General features: G+C 41.5%; 3 protein-coding genes across 6 annotated transcripts; 1 reads left to right on the top strand and 2 right to left on the bottom strand.

The window, feature by feature from the left end:
• Positions 1–1,597: 1,597 nt before the first annotated feature.
• Positions 1,598–7,502, bottom strand: tspan3a (tetraspanin 3a). The gene is made up of 7 exons (XM_049030399.1): positions 7,368–7,502; positions 5,877–6,068; positions 5,480–5,554; positions 4,806–4,907; positions 4,560–4,712; positions 3,479–3,562; positions 1,598–2,363 (listed from the first exon to the last, which is right to left on the bottom strand). Exons 1-7 carry the CDS (start codon positions 7,428–7,430, stop codon positions 2,271–2,273), a joined length of 762 nt encoding a protein of 253 aa, XP_048886356.1. The 5' UTR covers positions 7,431–7,502; the 3' UTR covers positions 1,598–2,270.
• A 47-nt stretch (positions 7,503–7,549) lies between these two features.
• On the top strand, positions 7,550–16,492 carry si:dkey-24l11.2 (uncharacterized protein LOC100034462 homolog). 4 transcript variants are annotated; one of them, XM_049030398.1, is made up of 12 exons: positions 7,550–7,677; positions 9,053–9,679; positions 10,495–10,554; positions 10,642–10,694; positions 10,788–10,932; positions 11,019–11,359; positions 12,286–12,514; positions 13,565–13,682; positions 14,784–14,901; positions 15,076–15,187; positions 15,313–15,425; positions 15,641–16,492. In XM_049030398.1, exons 2-12 carry the CDS (start codon positions 9,062–9,064, stop codon positions 15,708–15,710), a joined length of 1,977 nt encoding a protein of 658 aa, XP_048886355.1. In that variant the 5' UTR covers positions 7,550–7,677; positions 9,053–9,061; the 3' UTR covers positions 15,711–16,492. The 4 variants fall into 4 exon arrangements, with proteins under 4 accessions (XP_048886355.1, XP_048886354.1, XP_048886352.1 ...); XM_049030397.1 differs by having other exon boundaries at positions 7,572–7,711; XM_049030395.1 differs by lacking the exon at positions 7,550–7,677 and adding an exon at positions 8,378–8,476.
• Positions 16,493–22,834: 6,342 nt separating this feature from the next.
• On the bottom strand, positions 22,835–25,655 carry sec11a (SEC11 homolog A, signal peptidase complex subunit). The gene is made up of 6 exons (XM_049030400.1): positions 25,479–25,655; positions 23,953–24,062; positions 23,719–23,868; positions 23,460–23,579; positions 23,209–23,266; positions 22,835–23,117 (listed from the first exon to the last, which is right to left on the bottom strand). The coding sequence occupies exons 1-6, from the start codon at positions 25,527–25,529 to the stop codon at positions 23,067–23,069; spliced, it is 540 nt and encodes a 179-aa protein (XP_048886357.1). The 5' UTR covers positions 25,530–25,655; the 3' UTR covers positions 22,835–23,066.
• Positions 25,656–26,991: the final 1,336 nt, after the last annotated feature.

Raw genomic sequence — 26,991 nt, 5'->3', positions numbered from 1 at the left:
AAATAAATCATAGGGCTCTCATGGGATCTTACCTATAGTTTTAAAAGAGATGAAGGATATTATTAGCCAACCCTTAACTTTAATATTCCAGAAATCGTTATCTGCGTGTGTGGTATCTTCTGATTGGAGGCATGCTAATATAATGTCCATATTCAAAAAAGGGGATAGAAGTAATCCAGCAAACTGTAGGCCAATCAGTTTAACTTGCATTACTGGAAAAATAATGGAAGCTATAATCCAAGTGAAAATGGTAGATTACCTGGACTTGTACTGTTCACATCGATATGGGCAAACTGTTGTTGTTGGCGTTAACTGAAAGTCCAACAGTACCTTAAGAAGGACATTGCTGCCTTGGAAAAGGTGCAACGCAGGGCTATGAGAATGATTCCTGGTCTTAGAGGAATGTCTTATGAGGAGAGGTTAGCTGAGTTGAATCTGTTTAGCCTCAAGCAAAGGAGACTAAGGGGGGATATGATCCAGGTATATAAGATTCTAACAGGTCTGGATGCTGTTCAGTCAAATGGCTACTTCAGTATTACAGTAGTTTAAATACTAGAACTCGTGGCCATAAGTGGAAATTAGCGGGAGAACATTTTTGTCACACCCAGCTCGTCCGCTCCTCCTGTGTACCACGCCCCCTGCTTACCCACGTGTGTTTCCCGGATCGTACCCAGCTGTTTCCGTTTGCTTTCAATCAGTCTTGTGTATTTAAGTCCTGGTCTCCCCAGTTTTCCTTGTCTGTCATTGATGTCAGTCAGTGTCCGATGTTCCCTGTTCCCCGAAAACCTTTAATTAAACTCCCTTTCGTCCCGAATCCTGCCTGCCTGCTTCCTGATTCCCCGCATGCCCGCACAATCGCCGCTCTGCCCGCGATTGCCCGACCGCGTTCCGTGACAATTTTAAACTGAATTTGAGGAAGCACTTCTTTACACAGCGTGTAGTTAGGGTATGGAATAGTCTTCCTACTAGTGTAACACAAGCTAAAACCCTGGGTTCCTTTAAATCAGAGCTAGATAAGATTTGAACAACTCTGAGCTATTAGTTAAGTTCTCCCCAAACGAGCTTGATGGGCCGAATGGCCTCCTCTTGTTTGTACATTTCTTATGTTCTTAGAAACAAAACCAAAACCAACTGCCCCGGAAATGTCCGGGCACAAGGAAGACACACATCTCGGCTCTTCTCTGTCCTGGCACCTAATTGGTGGAATGAACTCCCCCTAGATGTCCGAACAGCTGAATCCTTGAATGTCTTCAAGCGACGACTCAAAACATTCCTTTTTCAGAAATACCTGACGTAGTACTTCTGTACTCTTACTCGGCTCTTCTCTGGTGTGTGTGTTTAAAAAAAAAATAAATAAAAAATTCTGCACTTCTCAACGGAGTTCTCAGACGGATGGTATTCATAACTTTGGTCCTTATTGAGCTAGCATCGGAAATTCATCGCAGAGTCTCAAAGCACTTATGCAAGTCGCTCTGGCTAAGGGTGTCTGCCAAATCCTGTAAATGTAAATGTAAATGTGCACAAATCAACACCATCGGTCAGCCATAAGCATGTTATCCAGTACAAAGAACAGCACATAGCACCACAAACACAATGATAGGTCTACATTTATTTTATTGAAAGAGGTCTGACTTATTTACAGTAATAACATCACATTATTTTATTCTACACAAATAATTTCTCAAAAGTATACAACTGCACACGAAAGAAAAGTATTAAATAATAATAATAATTCACCTCTGACTGGAATACACAGTGCATAGATTATTCCCAAATTCCATTCACATACTGTTTACAGGGACCCTCAAGTTAATCACTCAGAAAACAGTCAGAAATTATTAAGCAGAAGTCTGTCTATAAGGATGTTATGTCATGTTATTACTCAGAAAGTGATATCGGCAATGGGCTGAAACCAACTCTGCAGTGGGACGACAAAACCTAATAAGGGAGAAAGGGGTATTTACAGCTCATACTGGGTGCTTACAAAATGTCCGCAAAACCTACACATACTGCAAACTAATAAGAAAGAACATCATCCCGTTATCTTCTGTTTGCCATGCTTCATAAAACACAGGACAAAAAAAAAGGTCATTGCTATTTATGCTTAAGATCTTATGAAGATTGCAATATCAACTAAAAAGGCATGGCATGAACAGTATATCGCTGCCTCACCCAACTGCAGCACACAGTTGTACCTATCCTGCGTTGTGCGCGGCGCACTTTAGCTTACGGCGGCAGAAAGCCCACGCGGTCACATGGCACAGAGCTCTCTAGGCGTACGTCCCCCCGGTGATGAGCAGCTCGTACGCCGGGTCACGGCTCCGGCGGCATAGAACCACGCAGGCACACAGCATCCCAAGCATCTGCGGCAAAGAGCCAGCAGATGCGTTAAAACCTGCGACATGCCGGCTCACGGTCCGGCTGCAGATTTAATGCAAGATTGCATCGCACTAAATACATACGATAGTGGACAAATAGATTCTTCATACGCTTCATAAGCTAATTTTGCAGCAATTATGCTGAACATTATTAACAAGGTCGTTGGTTTGACACTTTAAAGCTACAAGACTCACAATATTACATTTAAAGATGTAAATATATAATGTAACTCAAATAATGTAAGTATTAGGCTGATGAGTAGATTTGTAATGATATAAATGTTGTGTCTTTAATAAAAACAGACCTGCCATTTCAAGCCACATACATTTTAAACAAATACGAATATGTACATGGTTTACCTACCATGAAGTGTAATTAGTGCTGGGCAGGGTGACCAAACACATGTATCACAGTATTCTTTAAGATTCTGGACGTTTCATGCTATATCATGTTTTTCTTTTCCCCCGAATTCACCCTTACGGTGGCAGCAAGAGTTTATGTCAATAATATATATTAACAAATATTTTTGAAATAGTGGATTCATTTACATTTAGCTTAATAGCATAACTGACGTTTTATAGATAATAACCTATATTTACCTCCAGAGAGACAAGTTTTATTGATTATTAGGCCTACTGCACATTTAACTTGGTAACAAAATGTTTGCCTAACCAGCATAATTATAATAATTATTACCGGGATAAATCAATGACATTATGGATTTTGCTTTCCCGATGTGCATTTAGTTGCAGACCTAACTACATGACATGCAATCCAAATTTTCAGGCCCAGACTGAAGCAGTATTTATAAATACTATATAGCTGAACAGTTAAATTGAGTTATATTATATATGGAGAATTGTCGTTATAAAGTTATAACTGTAAGAAAGAAGGGTGCACATAATTAACAGGTGTCCCCTCTCAACACACTCTGTACAACGACCCATAGTACTATAGTATATAAGTTGCTGCCTACTGAAGCATTACAGCTATGCTACAGTGTGGCGGTATATAAAACATTCATACCGTACTGGAAATTAAAAGCGGCACCCAGCCCTGCACTATGTGGGATAATAATTCATTTCTTAAACAGATTTACCTGTATCGCGGCAAACGTCAGAGCTGCCCAGATAACATACATCATGATCTGCTTCAGTTTCTTCACCACAAGAGCTTCACATCCCTGGACGAAGAAAATGCTGTTAATTTCCTTTCACTTTATTCATATTCTGGTGATACTGAATCCAACATTCACAAGGATAAAAGAAACACAGGGATTCCAACGTCACAGCCTGTGGCTCTAAACGAATCAGAATATAAGTATCAGCAGGTTTCAGTGGTCATGGTTTTTAAGGAGAGCATTTATGTTGACAATGACTGTCACCATGACGATGTTTAAAATCGTCTATTAATGATTTACAAAGTGTTACAACCTAATTAATAACCCGATTATAAACCATTCATAAACTCTTTATATGGGTAGCCCTTATTGTAAAGGTATCAACAGCTTTGATGTAGTTGGGAAATGCAAGAACGTTGGTAACACTGTGAACCAAAACAGTGGTGGAACAACTGTACACTGGACCCTGGGGCAAAAATGGACCCCCCCCTTCCAAATTCACACCTAGGGTCTGACTATGCCAGTGGCAGCTTTTGCAGATGATATTTAAGTAGTCTCCAAATATCACACCCATCATGCAGTGCAGTATTTAGCAAATTCCAAAAATATGCTTTTTTTGTTAAATTCACGCCTCAACAACAGTTTTAATACAAAAGATTACAAACTATTACGTTTCAAAATTGTTTTAAGTACTGCACCATTTGTTTTTGTCTTCCACTTTAATGTGGTAGGTGACGAGAACGCGCTGATATACCGCGTCACTGCACCCACCACACGACAAACCACTTCAGGGATGACAAACTGAGTGCAGCCGCACAGCACCACTCTAGTCCAAATGGTCAATACTGCCACTAACCCCCAAATTTTCCCTGGAAGTTGAAGGACCTGCTTGCAGGGCCAGATGTAAGTTAACATCATAAAACGCGTAACATCAGTGCTGGGGCAGCTGCCCTGGCTGTCCCGCCTACCAGTCCGCCGCTGAACCTAAAGCTGGCATGAGAAGCCCAGGTGGTGAAGCTCACCAGGGCCGTCATGGGGGCGGGTCTTTACTAGCACCCACCTCCTGGTACAGGTCTCCGGGCCGGCTCAGAGAACCGCTACAGTTGCTGACACTGGACTTGCAGCAGCTGACTGGAACGCTGTTATTTCTTGACTCCTTGAACCAGCGGGTGTTCCTCCAGTCAGAGTAGTTATGAATTCCACAGCAATAAAGCTGTCATGAAAAGGATACTTTAAACATGGAGATCCACCAGTGAAACAGGAGGCATGTCACAAAGACAGTAACATGTGATTTAAATCCTCCTACCTGCCTTTGTACATAATCAATGGCACGGCTTGGGGCGTCGGTGTTTGTTCCATTGTACTCATTGTACACCTTATGAATAGAGCGATCAACTTCATCTTCCACCTGCAAAAATATATAATCTGCTCATCTTAAAGCGATGATATTATATTAAAGTTGCACCATGGGCATTAATTACAGGGGAGATGGGGGCAGGTTGCTAATACACTCCCAATAATCATGTCTCTGCCAAAATGGGTGGAGACCTCATCCCCCACAATGTTCAAACCACAGTTGCACCCTTCGGTCGCAACAGGCATTGCTGTAATTCACGTTGCTACCACTAGAGGCATTTGTGAAGCATTTACATTATCACTGAAGTCAAGCAATTGTTTAGGGGCGGAATATGATGGTGAAAAGTCAAATAACCTCAGTGACCATCCAGAGAAGACTTACTGTAAGCAATGAACTATCTTTAACATATCGATTTTTGCCAGAGAAAAAAAACTCGTTCCTGACAGTATAAACGTACAAAAAACTGATTATGAACCACAATATAATCAAGGAAAAGTATTTATTTTTTATCAGATACCAGATAAATCCTACCCAATGGCAGAAAAAGAAAAGATTTCATTCGAGAGGTTTCTGCATTTAAATTAAAAACTCCAACACAGATGAAAATGTAGTAGAAAACTTACCTTTGCTCGGTAAATATAGCCAAGAACGACAACAACTACTTCCGTAACAAACACCAGAAGGAGAATGACGACAAACTATGGGAGCAGAGAGATACATTTTATTAATAACATTTAGAAAAAGGTTGGAGCCAGTTTAGAAACAGGCAGCTGTGTGGCCAGATACTACAATTGTATGTGATTACTCAGGTGTGGTGTAGCCAGAAAATTTACTTTGGGTGCGCCAAAAAAATGTAATTTAATTTGGGCGTGCAAGGTGATATTTTAGTTGCCATTAGCACACCCTGGTCACGCCCCAGAACCGCACGTTGTATACTGTAAATACGGGTCATCATCGGACTAAATTCCAGCTGGATCTCGCACGGCGATACTCTTAAGTGAAATATAAGGAGTCACTCACAGTGGCCAGGCCACAGCGGCTTTCTCGGACCGTGGCACAGCAGCCGATGAGCCCGATGATGAAGAGAAGGGCTCCCACAGCTATAATAATGACAGCGGGGATCAGGGTGTACACGTCCTCAAAGAAATGCTCGTAGTCGTCATACGTGATGAACACGTAGGCTCCAACGTAACACAGAATTCCCGCGGCTGCCTATAAAATAAGATAAAAACTACGTGTATGCATGTTTTATTTATCAAGACATATGAGCATTACATAAATTGTCAGATATACTTCCGGAACTTTCCGCCACTCCATTATACACGTGTTGATTGAAAATGACAGTATAAATGTTACATCCTAATAGTAATTTTTATTGTGCGTTTCACAAGAATGTAACGTGCATATCTTCCGCACAGCTCACTGCTTGAGCAGTAATTTATTATTTCAACACTATCACGCACTATTTACTTTATGCTCTCTGTCTGATGTGGAAATTATGCAAGAGGGCATTTTTAATCTTTCCATTCTACTGTTCTGGACTCGAGGTTCTGGTGAACAGTAAGCCCTGAGTGAGATGCCAGCTCATCAGTGGGCACAGACCCACTCAGTAAAGTCAGCTATTGTGGCCATGTAGGTAGTTCTGCCGGTGTAACAAACTGTACCACCCATCCTAAAGACAAAAATACCTGCACTTTCACTACAGATAAGGGCATTTACAAGTCACGTGAAATGAACTACCCGATTCACTACAATTCAGCATTTGGAATTACCAGCACTATCCACATTTCATACAATCTTATACCTGTACAATACTATATAACTCTGGGCTATTTGTTTTACATTATAAAGTACACTGGCAAATACTTCATTTGACCTATATAGATTTTTTTTCTATAATAAAGCCAAGGATCGTCAAAGTGTCCGTGCCAAAATGTTTCAAGAGAGAAAAATAACAATGCGGACTACTACTTAAAAATAATTTTATCAAAATGTCCTCCAGAATTCGCCATGGTGTTGAGCCCTGATTATAGATAGCAGGTTTGCAAATATATTCATACCTGCAATGACAGATAGCTAACTAAGGTCATGGTACAACCAAATTTTAAGATAAGCACTACGACATTTCTTGCATAACAGTGAAGTGAGACGGGGGGGAAACCCTGCAAACCCGCTGGAACCTATGGCTCGTCTCGATAATAAATGTGCAAATGATCAGCAGTTCCTGAAACATGTAGCGATCGGAACATGCACTGAAATAAACTGACTTCTGTACTTAACACCGAAAGTCAAATGCCATTTAGATCCGGGTTGAAGTATCCAAATATGAGCTAGTTAATATAAAACCAAAAGGCCAAAAGTACCAAAGATTTGGCAGCTTATTACCGTGAAATGTGGTTATTTAAACGCCGATCTGCTGGAGGAGACGCAAATGACAGCGCCACTTCAAAGCCACAGAACCGGCCGGAAAGATATGCGCTCCCCGGCAATACGCCGCATGCTGTCACTTACCCAGAAAATAAGGTTTAGGAAAACCAGCACGGTCTTCGAGGAGGTGATACCGCACTGACCCATTTCGCGTGCAGAAAAACAGCTTATTTTTGACAGCAGCCTTATTACTATAGTTATAAAATGGCTGTCTGCCTGCAGCAGTCCGTTACCCCGGAAACTGTCCGCTGAGCCCCGTGTCGGACGCCCCCGCTGAGGAAAGTTGCACGGGAGGCGGCGTATGTGCCGCAGAGCCGGCAGGAGGGTGCCGAGATAATGCACAGGGAAGCGGGTGAAGTGAAGACCCTGTTGATGGAATCGTGAAGCTTTCAATGTACACTCTCTAACTATAATTACATCACGATGATGTCAGTCCTCCTTCTCTTCTTATATTATTTATACACCATTATTAAGGTTCCAAAGCACGAAGTGCATTGGAAACTTATTGTTTTTCTTCTTCTTATTATTATTATTATAGATCATTATTATTTATTTCTACTTTATGACCTCAATTGATCATTTATTTATCCGTGACCTTGCTTATATCCGTACTACTGCGAGAGCTCATTGAACTCATTGTCTGCATCTACACTGTACTGTTGCGCATTTGATAATTAAATTTTGATTTGATTTGTAGTCACTGGAAGCTAGTTATACACATACAGTCGTATATACTATATATATATGTATGTATTAGTTGATATAGAATTCCTGAAATTATAACTAATTTGGATTTTAACTTATACAGACAGTATGAGACGATAGAAGTTAGCACAAGCTAATTTTCGACCTATAATAGTTTCAGTGCCAAGTCAGAAGTAGAACCCTAGCAACAACTGCGACACCTTAAATCTGATCGAATTGAATGTACTTCCTAATTCGTGTGAGTGTAAGGATTTTATTTTATGCATATCGTAGTCATAAGAATTTCAAAGTTATAATTTGTTTCATAATAAATATCACACGTATATACTCATTATTACTACTGTTATTTATGATGATGATCATTACTCCAGCTACTACGATTACTAATTGACTTTTACAGTGAAATGTTGAGACCGGAAGTGAGGGCCCCTGGTTTTTCCCATGATGCTTTGTTCTATAGTCCGAAGTACACCATAAAAATACAGCAGGTAAAGAGCTGGTTTTATGTACAAGCAGCGAGAGGCAGTTTAGCAGTAACGTTACGTCGTCATCTAGCTGGAAGGACACCTTTACTCCGAAGTAATGTTTGTTTTTTTGTTGTGTAGCAAGCCTAGTGAGAGAGTATATTGTGCTGTTTTAAAATATCTGTCAGCTGAGCGCTAGTTTCGGGTTTTTTTTTGTAACAGTCTGTGGTTTTTATCTGGTAACGAGACAACTAACTTAGCATTTACGTGATTTGTATTAAGTAATCTGTGAAGTGATTCGTTTAAATGCTGAAGCGGTTGTATAATTTTACTTTTTTGATAATTTATTCGTTAAACGTAGCTTTCATGTGATATATTAATTTTGAACTTTTATCATGATTCATATGTTCAGACCTAGCAATACAAATATGTTTTAGGACCAGGACCTTTGGCATATCATGTATCATTACAATTTCATGTTTTTCATGTTTATTTGCTGTACTTGATCCCGAGATGTCACGTGTTTCACGGTTACGAAACGGAGCTTCAGAAGTGTGAAGTGTCCACGTTTCTGCTGCTGACTGTCACGCCTTTCTCCAGAGATCAGACATGAAAAGCAGAGAGGACAGCCTGCAGGAGCCCGAAAAGGAGAACAGGAGGCAGCCGAGGCCGCCCCGCCACCGACAGCCATGCCGCTTCTACTCCCAAGGAAAGAACTGCCAGTTTGGGGAAAACTGTTACTTCCTCCACCAGAGAGAAGAGGCCAAGCTGGCACTGAAGGGCGTGCATAACATGCCGGGGGGGGCACAGGAGGCAGCTGACAGCTGTGCGGAGCCCGGTCTTGAAGGGGCTGAAAGCTGCTCCCAGGCCCGGTGCCTGCCTCAACCTGGGACCGCTCCGCACAGGCGATACCACGGCACTCGGCCATGCCGCTACTTCCTGTCCGGCCACTGCGCCCTGGAAGACCGATGCCGCTTCTGGCACCCTGATGATTTGCCTCCCGTGGCCGAGCCCAACACCAGGCCCAGGGAGCCTGTCGAGCCCCCCAGTGTCATTCAGGACGTGCGACTGAGCGAGCTCACGGAAGAAGTGGCAAGGCGACTCCGGGACACAGAGATCAGCCAGCTGACCAAGCGCTTTCCTAGGGACCAGCTGATCGTTCAGGAGCGGGAGGATGGGCAGCTGACTATCTACAGGGTCATCGTGCATCCCACTGACCCCGACTGGGTAATCGCATATCTTATGATGCCACACCGCATATATACATGGGCAGCTGAGATTCAGTCAGGTGACCTGTTACTCAAATTTGCTGAAGTTCCTGGTCAACAAATTTTACTGTCTTTTTGTCACACAAATGAAAATAGGTAAATCTTACGTAAATTTTTGTACTTTAATTTAAATATCTAACTGCATTTCCGTATCGCACAAGGGTTTTGAGTGACACAATTAAAATTTACATAAATTTTCTATATTTACAATATATATGCAAGGTGGAAGTGACTCATCTAAAAGGTAGAAGTACGATTTTCTGCCGTATTTTGGAACAGGGTCCATAGGAAATCATGAGTCATACTGGGATTTACTAAGGATTTACATACTATAAATATTACCTAATAATGATTATTGATGGCGAAATCCAAAATTCATTTCTGAAATGAAATGAGTGTAGAAGACTTCATAAAGGACACACCCCCTAGGAATTCTGTGATCTTTGATTGGTTTAATGTTTAATGCGCCTCTAACAACCATCCATCATTTATTACTCTAGTCCTGGTAACTTGAGTGAAACTTGTTTTTACTAGATGGAAGATTAAAACTATTTTAACCTTAATTTTGTTTAGTTTCAGTGCTGTAGTTTCTTTTTAGTGGTCCCAATAATCCAGAGGTCGTCTATCTTTACTTTCCTGTAATTTGTCTTCCTTGCTTTATAGGTTTTAATCTTTGTACCAGATATATATAACTAAAACGATAAGGGTTACATGCAGTGTATATCTAGTGGATGTTGCATTTTAAATGACAGTATCTCACTGTTGATCTTGCAGCCCTTTGACTTGAAAGAAATCCACGTTATGGTCAGCTTCCCTGAGTGCTATCCCCAGGAGGTGAGTAAACAGAACTCCTACTCTGCCTGTACTGTGTGTTTTGGTGAATGAAGAATACTGACATTGCCTGCATGGAAACTGTTCCAGGTTTTTAATGTGCTCATTCCAGAAGACCAGGATTTGCCATCCATCATGGGGAGGTAAAAGAAGTCTTTTTTTTTTTTTTTTTAGATCATAGATGCATCTATTGTTATGGACATTATCCAATAAGACGCACTGTTTCTAACACACAGGCACGTGTGCAAGGCCTCTCAGGAGTGGCTGCAGGCCAGGCACGCTACCAATGAGCTGATGGGGAAGTTGGAGCTGCTGTTCCGGCCGTTCCTACGCTGGCTAGACCGTAATTTGGAGAGGCTTTTCACCGAGGGCGCCCGGCAGGTTGGTTTGATGCAGTACTTGTTCAGGGCAGTGGTTTTGCATCTGTTTAAAAAATGACCCCCTGCCCTCATCTTCTCTCCTTCCAGCTGAAAAAAGACGTAGATGCTGAGCGATCTGGATTCCAGTTCATCTCCTACCAGCAGCTCCAAGCATCGGTCTGCAAGGACCAGCACTCAGAGTCTGCAGCGGGCGGCTCTGATGAAGAGGAGGAGGATGAGGAGGAGGAGGAGGAGGAGGACAGTGATACGGGGGAGGCGGGAATGTCAGCCCTGATGCAGGAGGAGGAGGCTAGCGGGCACGCTGTGGAGAACGTGAGGAGCGCAGAGCCGCGGAGAGGCACAGAGGTGAAGCTGCTAGGCCTGCAGCTGGGTGAGGGCACAGCCACGGTGAGGGCAGTGCGGCTCACACTGTCACTGCAGTGCAGCAGGTAGGCACCCCACACTGCCCCTGCCGTCTCGCGGTATGTATACATAGGCCTGTCACGATAACAAATTTTGCTGGACGATAAATTGTCCCAGGAATTATTGCGATAAACAATAATATTGTCGTTTTGAGACCATTTTCAACTGATGTAATGATAATGGCATATTAATGCAAATACACCCTTTCAATGATCAATAAACTTTAATTTCTAAAGAACATTTAACACTGGGACTGGAAGACATTTTTAATCCATCCATCCATTTTCCAAACCGCTTATCCTACTGGGTCGCGGGGGGTCCGGGGCCTATCCTGGAATCAATGGGCACGAAGCAGGGAACAACCCAGGATGGGGGGCCAGCCCATCGCAGGGCACACTCACACACCATTCACTCACGCATGCACACCTACGGGCAATTTAGCAACTTTCAGCCGACTCTTTTTTTAGTGAACTATGGGAGCCGGCTTCTGTTCAAGAGCCATTTTATTAATGCTTATAGAATTGTCCGGGTTTTTGAGCTGCTTAAACATTAAGGACGACAGTGGCCGGGACACATTGTCTTCCGAAAAAGCCTGCCCACGAGATGGAGTCTTATTTTTAATAAGCTCAAATCAGGTCATGCTAATCAGCGTCAGGTTAAATGAAGAGAGGGACGAGTTTTTTAAAAGGAGCCGTTTAGGAGCCAAAAGAGCCGGCTCTTCTTGGTGAGCTGAGCCAAATGAGCCGGTTTGCTAAAAAAGAGCCGATATTCCCATTTGCTAGAGAGAGACACAAGGAAAACAAACAAGCATGCAAATGAAAATGATCACCGCCGGAAAATTAAAATAAGGTCGATAAATCAATTAATTGCACGATAAATTATCGTTTATCGCGACAGGCCTACGTATACATGGGATGTTCTCAGTGACCTCTCCACTACCTGTCGCACGAAGGTGCAAAGTGACGGCGGATCTGGCCATCAGCGAGGGGCTGCCCTGCTCCGCCCACTGCGACAGGTGCAACGTTGGAATTGGCGCGGCATTCCGGCCCAGCGTGCTGCACCGCTACTGCGACGTCCTGGGCTACCTGGACCTCAGCAACTCAGTCGCCGTTGACCTGGTGTTACAGGAGTGTGAGCTGATGGTGGGCTGCCTCGAATGCTCCCAGGAGGGCCCCCTGCAGGTAGATATGATGATGATTTATTATTATTGTTGTTGTTGAATAATAATGATGAAATCACAGCTGTTCATTCACGAACGCTGTGGTTTGGTTCACGACCAAAAATTTAGTGAAAAAAATGCATTGCTTCGCGTACAAAATTTGGTTGTCGACCAGATTCCTTTTTTTTTTTTTTTTTTTTAACTAGTGTAGCACCGGTAGGGTGCATGTCCCATCATGCATCTCATGTAATTGTAAATAGAAGGACCACAACAGGCTCCCAACGAGCACCGAAACCAAATACACAGACAAGAAACACAAGGTTGTAAGACGACGAACTGCAAGATGCACACACGGTGCAAGACTTACACACGCTAAATACACGCGAGGATCGGACCAGGTACACACAAGACATGGGCAAACACATGCGCGACAACAGGGAAACGCAACCATTAACAACAGCAGTACAAGGGTTAAGGCCTGTTAAGTTAATAAAGAGTGTGATTTCCTCGGCAAGCAGGTCTCCATGTCTCTCTCCGCTCCCACGATGCCTTGATCCGCCCGTCGCCACACTATATTGTTTTTTTTTTTTTTTATTAAGTTTTTACTATAAAAACCAGAATGCAGCGGCGGAAAACTTTTGATATATTTTAAACCTGTACTAGATAATCCTGAAAAGGAACCATCATTAAAATTGCAAAGCTTATTATATTATATTATATTAATTATATTATACATAAACGATTACTTGAATCCTCAGATTAATTGGTAGATTACTCGATTATGAATATAATCGAAAGCAATAACCCTAGTGGATACCTACATATTTCCCTATACAGACATTATGGGTACTGTGCTCTTAAAGATGATTATTATGGCCTAGGATAAATAAGAAATATCATATTTCATATATCAAGCTTAGTTGAAAGTCAGAATTCAGTTATGCCAGTGGTTTAATGAAACGAGACATATAAAGAGTCTTTCCTGCTCATTGAATGTTTTATCTGTAACATGACTTTTCATTGTCATCGGTATGGTCACACTGCATGACTTCCTTGTTGCTGTCTCACACAGAGTTTGTCGTTTGGACAAAACATGGAAGTAAATTGTCTGCACTGCCACAGTCGGCTCAGCATACTGGTTGAGGGGACGCGGTTCCAGTACATCCAGCCACGCACTCGAAATCAAACTGGTGATTTTGTCTGCCCCCCCGACTGTGTGTGTGTGTGTGTGTGTGTGTGTGTGTGTGTGTGTGTGTGTGTGTGTGTGTGTGTGTGTGTGTGTGTGTGTGTTTGTTTGAGCGCACATGTGTGCGTGTGGTTTGTACCACAGTCCTGGTAGGACATGCAGTTTGGCAGACTGGTGGTCTGATGGCTCAGACGGCTGGTGCAGCTTGTGCACAAAGCAGACACCTTTCCACTTATGTTATAGGACGGTGTTTATGTCTGAGTGTGTGAGGTTCTGAAATAAAAATACATTATATATTACATTATATACATATCCAGTAATCAATGCACTAGATACAGACATTGTAAAGATGTTAGTATTATAATGTTATTTACAGGTAACTTTAGTAACATTAATGGCCAAACGGGAATACTTACCTCTTTGCTTCTATTGGCCACAAGGGGGCTGAATCTCTGAAGGAGTCCGTACCACAAATAATGAAAACCTTTAACACAGACTAGGTAAAACTAATGTGATTTGTCCATGAAACGAGCAAGAATTTATATCAATAAAACTTGACAGGAGGGTTTTGTTTAATACAGAACATAGGAGTTATAACTGAGCTGATCTATGCTTTTAGACACGTATCACCTCTGCACTAAGAGCAAGTCTAACGAAAACAGCTTGTTTTGAACAAGTAACGACTAGATGACATCATTAAGTGCATAGTTAACGGCACACTGTCTGACCGAGTCACAACAAGAATGTAATATAAACTGCACGGTTTTCCTCTTGGCAACAAGCCGCCACATTTTCAAGTGCCAAAAGGGGGTGTTCTCATCGATATATACCCAGCCACTGCTGCTTGACAACAATCTTTACCAATAACAGTATCAGCAAATAAATAAATGTAAAATGATTAATAATACATTTAGAATATATGCCACTCATAGGCTTCTATAGCCCATTAGCAGGCTGTGTGTGTGTGTGTATTAGTGAGCCGTGTGCTGGGGTCGGCTGTAGGTTCACAATAACCCTACATTCGTTAGAAGATGGATGGATGGATGGATTGAAAATGCTGTCGCCTTCTCTGGTTATCAGTGCTCGTCTCTGATGCCCCCTACAGGTCAGGAAGAGAGAAAGCAAGCAGGTCGGTACCCCAGAGACCCGGCGGTTCAGCACGGGAAGCCCCTGCCCGCAAAGGGCACCTGCAAACACTTCAAACAGAGCCAGCGGTGGCTGAGGTGCCCGCTTCTCTACGCAGTGCTGACACACCGGCACGGCTGAGGCCGACGTTGTAATTTTTTAATACTTATTAAGTATTAAAATTTAAGACTTATTTGTCCTTTTAATACGTAACGTTGAGATTACGTTGTAATCAGTGTAAGCTCCACTGAAACATCTCTGCTGTATCCCAGGTTCCCATGCTGCGGTCGCGCTTACCCATGTGACCTGTGCCATGATGAGGATCAAGACCACCCTATGGAACGAGCCACCAGGATGCTGTGTGGCCACTGTGCCAAGGAGCAGGTGAGCAACCTTCCAGTTCATGGCAGGTCCCTCTCAGTCTGACCAAGACTGAGGCTAAAGAGGACCAAAACCAGCCTTTTGATGTGGTGGCCCGTGAGTGATTGGCACCCTCTTGTGGTTTGTAGCCGTACAGCAACGAAAAGCCCTGCATCAGCTGTGGGAGCGCGATGACCAGAGGGAACTACACCAGCCACTGGGAAGGAGGCCTGGGCTGCAGGAACAAAGTGAAGATGAGCAGGTACTATATGGAGAACAGCCAATGACGACACCGAGAGAACAGGTCGTGTGCTCTGATTGGTCTGTCACTTCGGATCGCTCAGACTGGCTGAGAGTTAAATATGGCTAAACTCCATACAGATACCTGTCTTTTTGTGATGTGCAAGTACATTTTCATTGTCAGCTGCTTTCGGGCTTGTCACACAGATCCTTGGTAATCCCACTCTCTTTTAACAGAAATGATCGTCAGAAATTCAGCAGTGCAAACAAGACGGTGTCTCGGAAGGCAAAGAACGAGAAGAACTAAAAAGCAAATGATGGATTTCAAATTAAAAGCTCAAATAAGAAAAAAATCTTCTTAAAAGTTTTAATTAAAAGTTCAAATGAAATTAGATTGGGGGCTCATGAACTGCCCTTTGAAATTTAAACAACCTCAGCTTGGCTCACTGAAAACATACAGGTGTTTTGATGCCTCAAATCACAAACAGAATGATGTATAGGCGTTAAATGCCAACTGTGGGGTCCTTTTAAGCGCCGTGGGTGGCGGCCAACTCCTCAGAGATTACGGTAATTCACACTTTGCTGTGTATCCACCAGCTTGATTTTTACAAATGGAATTGCTACTGAAAATATTTATCCCTCTTGCACAACAGTTTTACAATCAGAATCAGAATTCGAACAGGTTTAAAAATAGTGACGTGAAACAGTGCAGAGGGGTGGGGCAGAGAGCCTGACTGGCTGCTGTTTCCTTTTGCATAGTTTGCAGTATTTACAGCTAGAAGTGGCTTTGAAATTTCTTTGGGTGCCTATAGTTAAATCAGCACTTATCAGCCTTCTTATATGTACTGAATGTGGATGTAAAACTATATATTCTTTATTGTTATAAATCATTTATAAAGATCTTGGTATCTCCAAATAGGTTTATGTAGTGGACTGAGAAAATATCTTCTGACTCTTATGTAGCATTGAGTCTTTTGAAAGATTTCTATTTCATTAGGGAGATGCAGTTTTCTGTGGATCTTAGTTTTCTCCTGACTGAAACTTTCTGTATCAAATTACTGATATAAATCTCTTAATTGTGTCATGCTATCTCAAGTCACTTGTGTGTCCCTGTGTGTAGTGCTGGCACCTCATTGGTCTTGCATTCTGGCTTGATCCCACACACTGTTTGATCCATCTGGGAGGTGTTATCCATGCCTGCATGTTGGTCTTCCTGTGGCCGTGGTCGTTTCCATCCACGCTTGACCTCTCAAGCGTGATACTGAGTGCATAATGTGTCAATCAAGTCAGCATCGCGTCATTTACTTGCTGCTAAGATTTATCAGTGTCAGCTGAGATGACTTAAAGTTGAGGGAAAACTTTATTTGCAACCTTAGGCTGATGCAGAGGCTCACGACTTCTTAGTTTAACCCAAAGGTAAACAACGAAGAAAGGAATGACAAGTCTGTCACGGCAGTGAAAGGCGTCTCAAAGCCGTGTTCTCTCACTACGAAACAGGAAACTCAGGTGGCAGAGTCTAGATCCAAAAGTAGATGTAATTATGTCCTTAAATAGATTTAAATGTGTGTTAAATGTGAAGCTGTTATACTCCAGTCCTCTGTAACCATTATCTATGGACCACTGTTTTAAAAAAAATATATGTATATTTTTTTTTACTAAAGGCAAGATGAAAGTGAGTATGATAGGTTGTGAGAGATCGTTGACTGCAAAGAGTCCAGCAAGAACATAAGTTTGTCCCTTAAGAAGATATGACCTCTGTCAGCAGGCAGCTTGGATGCTTAGGAAGGAAGACTGCCAAAGAGATACGGACTGTCCTGGCGTGTCTCGCTATTAACGTGGGTACCATGAAAGACCAGTATATTAATCGCCCTGTCCTGTCATGCTGATTTCTACCTGGAAATGTGGTGGATAAAGAACAAAGCAATAACATTATACTTTTCCATCAGAACATCAAGCCCAGAGAGGTCATCACATCTTATTGAAGTCGGTCTTCATCCTAGACTACCTGCAGGTTAGACTGAAGATGATGACGCAGTTCAGGAGACCCTGTGAGGCTAAAGCCTTAAATAAATCAACCCTGGTCTTTGATGCTCGCACTTTCATGCATGGACCTTATCAGCAATATACAATGATAAAGCCCCTAAAATTAAAACGGACCGAAAAACGTGCCTCATATGAGTCTATCATGTAAAACCGTGTATTGATAAATATGTCAGCGTTAATCAGACTGTGATGCAGCATGCCTTCTGTGAGTTATTAACAAGCACACGGCTGTGGGATACAGAGGCGATCGTTTGCATTTTGTATATCACACATACAAATATTAAGAGTAATTATATTGTAGAAAGCCTTTTTTACTTGTTTAATCCACTTTAAGCATAGACTACCGGTCAAATGTTTTTGCACAGCACTGGTTTTTTACCATTTTTCCATTTATTACATAAGCTGTAGATTTTTCGACATGCTTGTTAAGCATTGGAAGGTTGAGTGAACATCTATAAATGAAAATATAAGTCAAATAAAACAAGTGTCCTTTATAACATGGAAAGCGTATGTAACAGTGCGTGTCTGACATCCCGTAACAGTGCGTGTCTGACATCCTGTTAGCTGGTTGTGTGGTGATGGCAGAGTCAAATTCTAGGCCGTCCTTTAACTTGAAATGCATTAGTTAACCGTTTCATCCCATGAAATAGAGCAGTATTTAATGCCCCTTGTAGAATGAATGCCTCGAATTTTCTCTGCTGCTGTAACTGTTAGAGGACGTTACTGTGATGAATGAAAGATATGACATTTACTTGCTAATAAAGGTACTCAAAACGTGATCATACTGTAAATTATTTTGTTGGCAAAGAAAATCTCAGTGTGGGCAAAAACCTTTGACTGACAGTGTAGGTCGTGGACAAATGGGATACGGAGGCCTATAAGAAGTCCAAGCTGTTCATTGTGCTCGAGTGAAAGAGTAAAAGAGGCAGGAGAGACATGCCTTCATACTGGCAGCACAGGAAATCAATCAGAACACTAAAGAGGATTTTTCCACATGTAGTGTATTAATACAGGACATTTTAAAAGTAAAAGTAAGATCACATTATGAAGGAGCAAATGTACATGCATTTCAATCATCCCACCAGTGTGGGCAAGGCAGATATCCACCCTGTATGAACAGCTGGAGACATTAAACGTGCGACTGGATCATTTGTCATTTTCTCCTCTTTTGGATGAAGCCTTCCAGAATCTTCATAAGCAAGTGCGACTCCTGTAATATTAAAAAAAAATACTGTCTAAATAAATTGTGTTATATAGCCTACATTTCGCAGTGCTTAAGGATAGACCCGAAATATTGTAGACACACATCGACACATCACGTTATTATTATTATTTTATAATTGGTGCTTATTAAACAAACACAGCAATTTAACACTGTAAACATATAGTTTGGCAGAATCCAAGCCGAGACTGTAACTGTAAATATAAAAGAAAATTAACTATATTTTTATTGTGAAGTTGTTCAGTGTGTTTATCTTGTAGAAAAATACAACGTTTTATATGAATGTACTCAAAACTTTGAATTTCTATTTTGTTGGGCAACTATTTAAAGCCCCCCCCCCCCCCCCCAAAAAAAAAAAAAAGCTCATAAAAACTCAATAACATTACATAAATAAAACTGGTGTTCCTCAGTTTCTACGTTTTTCCTCATTAAATGTGCATAGGTTGTCTTCAATATTAAATCTGTGGTTTTCAATCTTTGTTCAATAAACATTGTTGTTTAATTTGCAAGGGAAGAGTACCTTTGAAATGATAAGCCTAATACGTTTGTTATTACATTTTTTAAATTCAAAAATGATAGTTTCCCATGCGGAGATCGGGTGATTGAGTTGAGTATTGTGAAATTCCTTTGACCAGCTTTACTAAAGCAACAGGAATGGCTCGAATAAAATATATTTTAACTGAACAATTAAGGTTATATTTTAGAACAAATTTACTTTGGTCTAACAAATTACCATTATGAGCCATTAAATGAACAATACATCAAATATCCCTTTCCATCCAGTCTTTATAGAATATTATTTTACTCCTCTATAAAATATATCAATTATTCCAGAGAGGATGATTGTGAGGAGTGAAATCACGTGCATACAACATTTTCCAATACAGTAACACCAGTTTATGATAATTAGATCATTTAATAGGTAGTCTCATAGGCTCAAAATCACAAATTAAACGAAATCGAATAACACCAGCCAGCTGAAATAAATGGTGGTTGGGGGGAATAAAGCGCAAACTGTGTTCACGTTTTATGAAAGTCTGTAACCATTTTAATTTTATGATCCATTAATTCCCTAATAATCTATCATATTCAGCCCAACATCCTCTATGGTTTTATCTTTATCCCCCATTACGTTATGTCCGACGTTATATATAATTATATAGGCCTACATGCTTCATACGGGGCCCCTAAAGGAATAAAGTTGGCAAATATTGTTAACGATTTTACATTCCCACGCAACCTGTCTTATATCCTGTCCACGCACTCGCACGCGGTACCATTCCGACAGATCCAGCGCTAATGGATCACCTTACACATTTTTACTTTGAACTTGGTCTTATATACACTGATACAGAGTTAATAATGCTTAAAATCGCGCGGATTTTATGTTACCGACGTTTGCGAGGGAACGCAACAATTTGAAATAATATTTGAAATATATTGAAATAATACTTTCCAGCCCCTGTCCCTTTAGGGGCTCCGTGATAAGCAAATAAAGCTATTGTGCTACTTAAACAGGCGTATATAACAATGACCACTGTTTGTGTTAGAAACATTACAAGGCTTATCAGTTAAATTTTCGTTTAATAAAATCGTCCGTAGATTCAATAGGCGGAGATAGCAAATATTCTCTAAATGGTCCCCCATCGTTCACTCAAAAAGGTATTAGCCTATAGGCTACTCATGAATAATACAGTAGTAACCGCGCATATACAAATGTTCTCACGTTCAACTTAAAAAAAATCACATAAAAAGGTCTTTAATGAATACCAACTTAGGGACACTGGATGGCCTTATTTGTCCTTCCTTGCCTCAAAATCCATTTCTGCAAACAAAATGCATTATATTGCATTTAATTACAATTAAATATTAACGATCATTTATATTGTAATAAAAGCCAGGCAAAATTCAGTATAGTCATCAAAATACAAGTTTCTGTGCAGCCTCAGGTGAAGTCAATGAGAATGTCTGCTCCTCAATTTCAGATGCATCCAGTGATTTGGTTGTGGACGCTGAACGGAAATCATCTGAGATAGCGGAGTGGTTTTCAAGACTCTTCAGCATAATATCGGTTGGAATACCATGTTTTCTTTTTAATAAATATTAGTATCTTTCTCTCACCGTTCCGTTTTCATTGACTTACCGGCTCGCCGTAGTAGTGCTTGCCCTGTACCAGCTGTGCCATTTTCAGCACCTCCTGCAAAAGACGAAGTTTGAGTTTCTCTGTTTTCATTGCATCCTCCGTCTCGTCTGTTTTCAGTTCAGTGGGCGACTCTAGCGGGGAACCGTCCAAAACGCTTTTCTTGCCCATGAAATGACCTGCAGGACAATGGTAACATGTCGAGCATAAGCCTGAATATTTTATCCAATATTTGGATAAATAAATTAACCCAGACTATACCGAAAAACTATAATTAATAAATTAGATACATAAATACCCTTATTTTCTTTAAAAACACAAAAGGGCTGCTAATTGAAATTATAATAATTATTATTATTCACTAATATATGCTTACCTGTTGCCCATAGATTGCCCCGTGGATTCACTTTAATTTTCGAAACTTTATTTCTAAGTTCAGTTAAATCAAGACTGACTGAGGTGCTCACAGAAATGTAAGGGGCGAGCAGAAGGTACGACAGGAACCCAAACTGACAAGCACCGTTCCAGTTAACTGCAGTCATCTTTTATCAAGGTACAGCTGATGCGTAGAAATCCCCTTTGTCTCGTCGTTTCTTTTGAATATTTCTTGTATACAGCCCGTATAACATCTGACGAAGTCAATAAAGGCAAATGACGGCTCAGCTTGGTCATGTATACCGTCTCATTGTATTTCATCTCCGCTTCGGCATTTATAAGACACGACTTGGGTGGGATTTCTAGCAGACTGACACGAAGTCAGGGCTTTTTTTCATAGTATTTTACTCACAGTGAAACCCAGAATAATCTGTCCCCTCCCCACCTGCTGCAAGCGCATTTTTCAGCCAGCTTGTTATAATTCTCCACAATCAAAGAGGCTTTGTTTTTAAAAAAAAAAAAAAATTGAGGTTGTCCCTGCAGGGAAATTAAGTTTATTTCTGATACACAATACTTCATCAGCATAAATAATTGTTAAATGCTTATCAGTCTCCCAAAACACAGTAGAAGAAACAAATTTCAGAATGACAAAGTCTGCAATTAGTAGAAATCATTAATACTGAAGTTTACTGCAAAAGGATTAACGGCTATCTTTGCTTTTATCTAAGCATAACTAGAACTTATGCATACTTTTTAATCCTACCAAAATCCACCCCACCTCGATCTGATTGCACAGCAGTGCTGAGTTTAATAAATGACTGATGATTCCAAACCTGCGGTGCATATTAAGAGGAGTGTTAACGAAGTCATAGCGTTTTGTGAGCAGAGCCCTGTTTGCTGCAAAGAACTACACTAGAAATTAGAAGCACAACACAAGCGTGGTTTTAGGTCACTTTTGTTCTGCACTGCAAATTCTATAATAGTGAAAACTATCAGTTTCACACAACAGTATAACACCAATTCCCAAATGACAATGCAAAAAAATAAAATCCCAGACCCAAAGCCTTGCATATTTTTGCTGAGTTTTTCCCCAGAAGGTTTTTATTTAATAACAGCAGTAGCACATATTTCTAGAAGTCAGTACTGTTTCCACTCTGATACCCTCATAACACAGGGGAAACAGATCAGGGTTTATGTAAAAGGACAGAAGGTATTGATGTCTTCCATTATCAGCACAGACACACACCCCACCCGCAATAGAACAATTCCGCAGGTCCAGGCCTCACCCGTGACTAAGCAGGACTTGCCATTGCAGGGCCAAATCTGGTCCCATCTTGTATACTGTGCATAAGTTGTATACAATTCTTCTACCTGGATGCTCTGAAATACTCTCTCTCTCTCTTTGGATTACTTGTTACTGTAGTCATCTAATGGCATTCACAATCTGCTAAGTGTCCTCAAAAAAATAAAATAATCTGTCCATCATTAACCCACAGCGTCGATTTTAAATAAAGGGGGCACTTTTTTATTTCTATACTTAAGTACTAGAAAACATCAGGGTCTATAAGTCAATAAGTCACCACAAAGAAAAACAATACAAAAACAAAAGCAATTTGGTACAACGGAGAATTAAAGCATTATAACTACAAGAGACTTTTGTAAAACAGGTTTTATTCCCAGTGCAAAAGCAAAGGTTTCCTTAAACATGGTTTTTTGAGTGAAACAGTAAAAATGTTGACAGATGCCTTATCACTTTGCCTATCTAGTTGAAGGTATAGTGACAACCCTATTACAGATATTTCACAGAAGCTAACATGGGGATGTGTGTGCGTGTGTCTGTGTGCGCGTGTGTCATAAACCCTCAGTATCATCGTCTGCTTTCTTCATTCCCGGTGGACGAGCACAAAGAGACCCAGAAGGAAAAGCACGGCATACTGTAAAGTTAGAGAGGAAAAAACTCAATCAGAGGGCTGCACTCAGGTTCCAGATTCCACAATGTTATGCTACGAAAACATGGCTCCTTACTTTGAATTTAGGGTAGTCGTTCATCAAGATTGTAACTATTCCAATGTATGGCACAAACCTAGAAGAAAAAGGTCATTGTCAAAGGTTACGAGGGCCACGATTTTTTCTAAATGCAGAATATAACATATTGTAGTCAGAGCGATATTCGCTCGCGTTTATCGAGAATATGGAAGAATGGCATATTAAACAGGTCACTGCCATTTCTCAGCCAGAGCCTCCTGTCTCGCTCCCAGCCGCAGGGGGCGCCTTACCCCCGGGCTCTCCCCACCACATCCTTCTTCTCTAGCCAGTGCTGGCCCTGCTTGTACAGGCCTCTGTCGTCGACTGCATTGTTGTCACCTTTGGTCAGGAACTTAATATCGCCATTATCTCTGAAAATAATGAAAGAAAGCTTCATGAAGCACCCGGAAGAGGCAGCAAGCCGCTATCAGCCATTGTGCCAAAAATGTTAATGTAAATGAGCTATAAACGGGTTAATAATAATATTTTCAGAGTACGGTGAGAACTTACTTCTCATGAATCTTAAGTACTCTGTGTACTATTGGAATCTCCCTCCCTTCTATCCTGAAGACCACAATCTCTCCAACTCGGATGGGATCTTCTACGCGGTTGGTCAGGAACAGGAGGTCTCCTCGGTGGAAGGCGGGCTCCATGCTCCCACTATACGCAGCGGCACAATGGCATCCCACTAAAATCAGGCACTACGGCACATTTGGTTTAAAATGGCATCACATGAGAGCTCACCTGAGCACGACCACGATGGGGCTCTCGCTGCCGGTGACCACCATAAGGCCTTTCCAGATCATCAGGGCGGAGGACACGATCATACCAAAATTTAATACCTGGTAATACAGCTGGACAGGACAAAATCATTCATTACCTTAAATAGTTTTTTTAGATGGTCTAATGTATTCATACATATGATAAATTACGTCAAAGTCTTGCAATTAATAATAAAAAAAAAGCACTGATGGAGGTACAGAAGTTCAGAAGGTTTCCTACAGCCAAGGGTGTAGCAACTGGGGGGGGGATGTGTCTCCCCCACATATTTCATTTGATGTCATTCATTCCCCCATTAAACAGGCGGTTGAATTGAAGTTGTGCCACTGCTTGCAGCGTTCAGTTTCTCAAGTACAACCTGGTTCCTGACTAAAAATTCTTCAATAACATGTGCGGTCAATGAGTTAGAACGTACATCAGCTCCCGCGGTAAAAGACGGTAGGGGCCTGTGTCCCACATCCCACACCGGGCTCATCACATTAGTCTCCGTAGGAATGCAGCAGCGTGTTTATTCCAGATTGTCTAACTCAGGGGTGCCAAACTCCAGTCCTGGGGGGCCAGAGCCCTACACATTTTTGGGTTTCCCCTCCTTTAACACATCTGATTCAACTCCTTGCACCTCCTTGTAGGAATTATTACACAGCTCTTGAGCTGACTTGATTTGCGGTGCAACCGGGAAAGAACTAAGCTACACAGGACCCCGGCCGCCCAGGACTGCAGTCTGACACATCTGGTCTAACCGAAGGACGTCTCCTGCCACAAAATCCACTGCAATAAGTTGGAGCACATGGCCGCTGTAATGAAAATCTAAGGTAACATATCACGGGTACCTCCCTATGGTACAGCGGCCTTTACTTCCGTTACGCTGTAAAATCTGTTTAATCTGCCTGCCCTACGAGTAACACCGTAAGCACAGCATTCAGGAGCCAGCTGCTTACACAGTGCATCACAAAAACTTCAAAAAACTCCAACTCGAAAAAAGGGATAAAGCTTGGTTGTATCGGTAAAGATAACTAAAATAAATCACTGAATATATATTCCTGCTTAGTAAAGTAATGAAATTGTGCCAATTTCCGTTACATACAAACATACTGGTTTACACTGCCATTAAAAAATAAAACTGACCAATTTTAATACCTTAAAATTGAATCTAAAATGCAATGTGTCGTTTTAGGGTGTTTTGGTTTGGATTGTCTTAAAATTATACTGAGCATAAGCGATGCAACGGAGATCTTCAGAAACCACTAGTTACCGTTTCGTACCGTAGGGGATCATCACAACCCACTCAGAAAATAAGACCTAAATATGGACATCTAAAGGACATTGTGATCACAAGACCATACTGATGAATACTGCATAATACTACGCTTGACTTGCATACATAATCCAGACCGTATGGCATTTTGCAAAAGTGAGAGTAAAAGGTTCGCATAAGGCAACGTGTCATAAACTGCAACCAAACAGACAAAGCGAGGCGGCCAGCGACGTACCTGGCGCTTATTCATTCGCCGCACATCGTCGAGGAAATCTAAAGACAGCATTGTTTACAGCTTATTTAACGGAACCACATAAAATTAAATATAACATATACGATTTTAAAATGAAAACACCGAATTGAATTTCCCGAAAGCGTTTCCGGTGCTCACTTCCGGAAAAGACGTCACACGACCAATGTGATTGGAGGAGCGTACGGAGCTGGGCGTCGGTGGCTTGAATGGCGGGGCTGCTTGTGATTGAAGGCTACCTGAGCTGAATGGCTTTGCGTGACAGCATTCCGTTCTCTGCAGTAAAAAATACAGTATCGAGGAAGAAAGTGGACGTTTCATTTACCTGCAGAAGCATTTGCTATCTGCTTGATCAAGGATAGATTCAAGATTAAGATCATTTTCTCTGATGTGCATTGAGCACGGAAACTTTATTTCATATCTGACAAACAGTTCCAAAATTCTTTTTTTGTCACTTATTTTGATGTTAAGAGTTTTGGTGTCAGTTATACTAGTGTTTCTCAACCTATTAGCCGCCCGCATCAAATTTAAAACACTGATGCTCGCATACAAAGCCAAAAATGGTCTGGCACCATCCTATCTAAAAGACCTCATCACACCCCGTACTGCGCCCCGATCTCTCCGATCCTCCAGCACTGCTAGACTGGTCCCACCACCCCTCAAGGCACAAGGACGACACACATCTCGGCTCTTCTCTGCCCTGGCACCAAGTTGGTGGAATGAACTCCCCCTTGATGTCCGAACAGCGGAAACCTTGGCTATCTACAAGCGACAACTCAAAACTTTCCTTTTTCAGAAATACCTGAAGTAGTACTCTGTATTCTTACTCAGCTCTTTTCTGTGTGTGTGTGTATGTGTACAAAAAAAAAAATTGTTGCACTTTCTCAACAGTGTTCAGATAGATGGTATTCATAGCTTGGGTCCTTATTGAGCTAGTATTGGAAAAATTCATCGCAGAGTCTTAAAGCACTTATGTAAGTCGCTCTGGCTAAGGGCTTCTGCCAAATACTGTAAATGTAAATGTACTCCTCCAGGATCATCCCCCAATCCACATTTTTGTTCCCTCCCATCTCCCAAAGTATCTGGCAGTGACGTGACTGTCCAGGGGTCCCTGAGGACCAGATTGGGAAACACATGAATGAGTATGAATTTGGTCAGTATGACTGACTTTGTGACTTCAGTATTCTGTCCATTGCCTTGCCAGGTATGTATAATGTTTGCTCTAAAATGGGAATAGATGACTCATCTTTCTCATACTGTGGAAATCTCCATTAGTTTAGTTTCGTGCTGCCTGTGCTCCATTTTGTATATCACAGACTACTATATACTTGCAAATCCTTTACTTTTACGTCTGAGAGTATCCCACTTACAAGCAGGGGTGTTGGAGGGGCATGGATACCCTGGCAGATTCAGGGCCCACTCAGCAAATTCTGCTGTGGAGGCCCAAGATTTATGGCTAGGTCTCTGCATACAAATCATTCACTTTATATACATTTAT

This window comes from Brienomyrus brachyistius, chromosome 11, assembly GCF_023856365.1.
Source record: "Brienomyrus brachyistius isolate T26 chromosome 11, BBRACH_0.4, whole genome shotgun sequence".
Classification (NCBI taxonomy): Eukaryota; Metazoa; Chordata; class Actinopteri; order Osteoglossiformes; family Mormyridae; genus Brienomyrus; species Brienomyrus brachyistius.
Note: the sequence above shows the minus strand (reverse complement) of the source record. Positions and strands in the feature narration are given on the sequence as shown.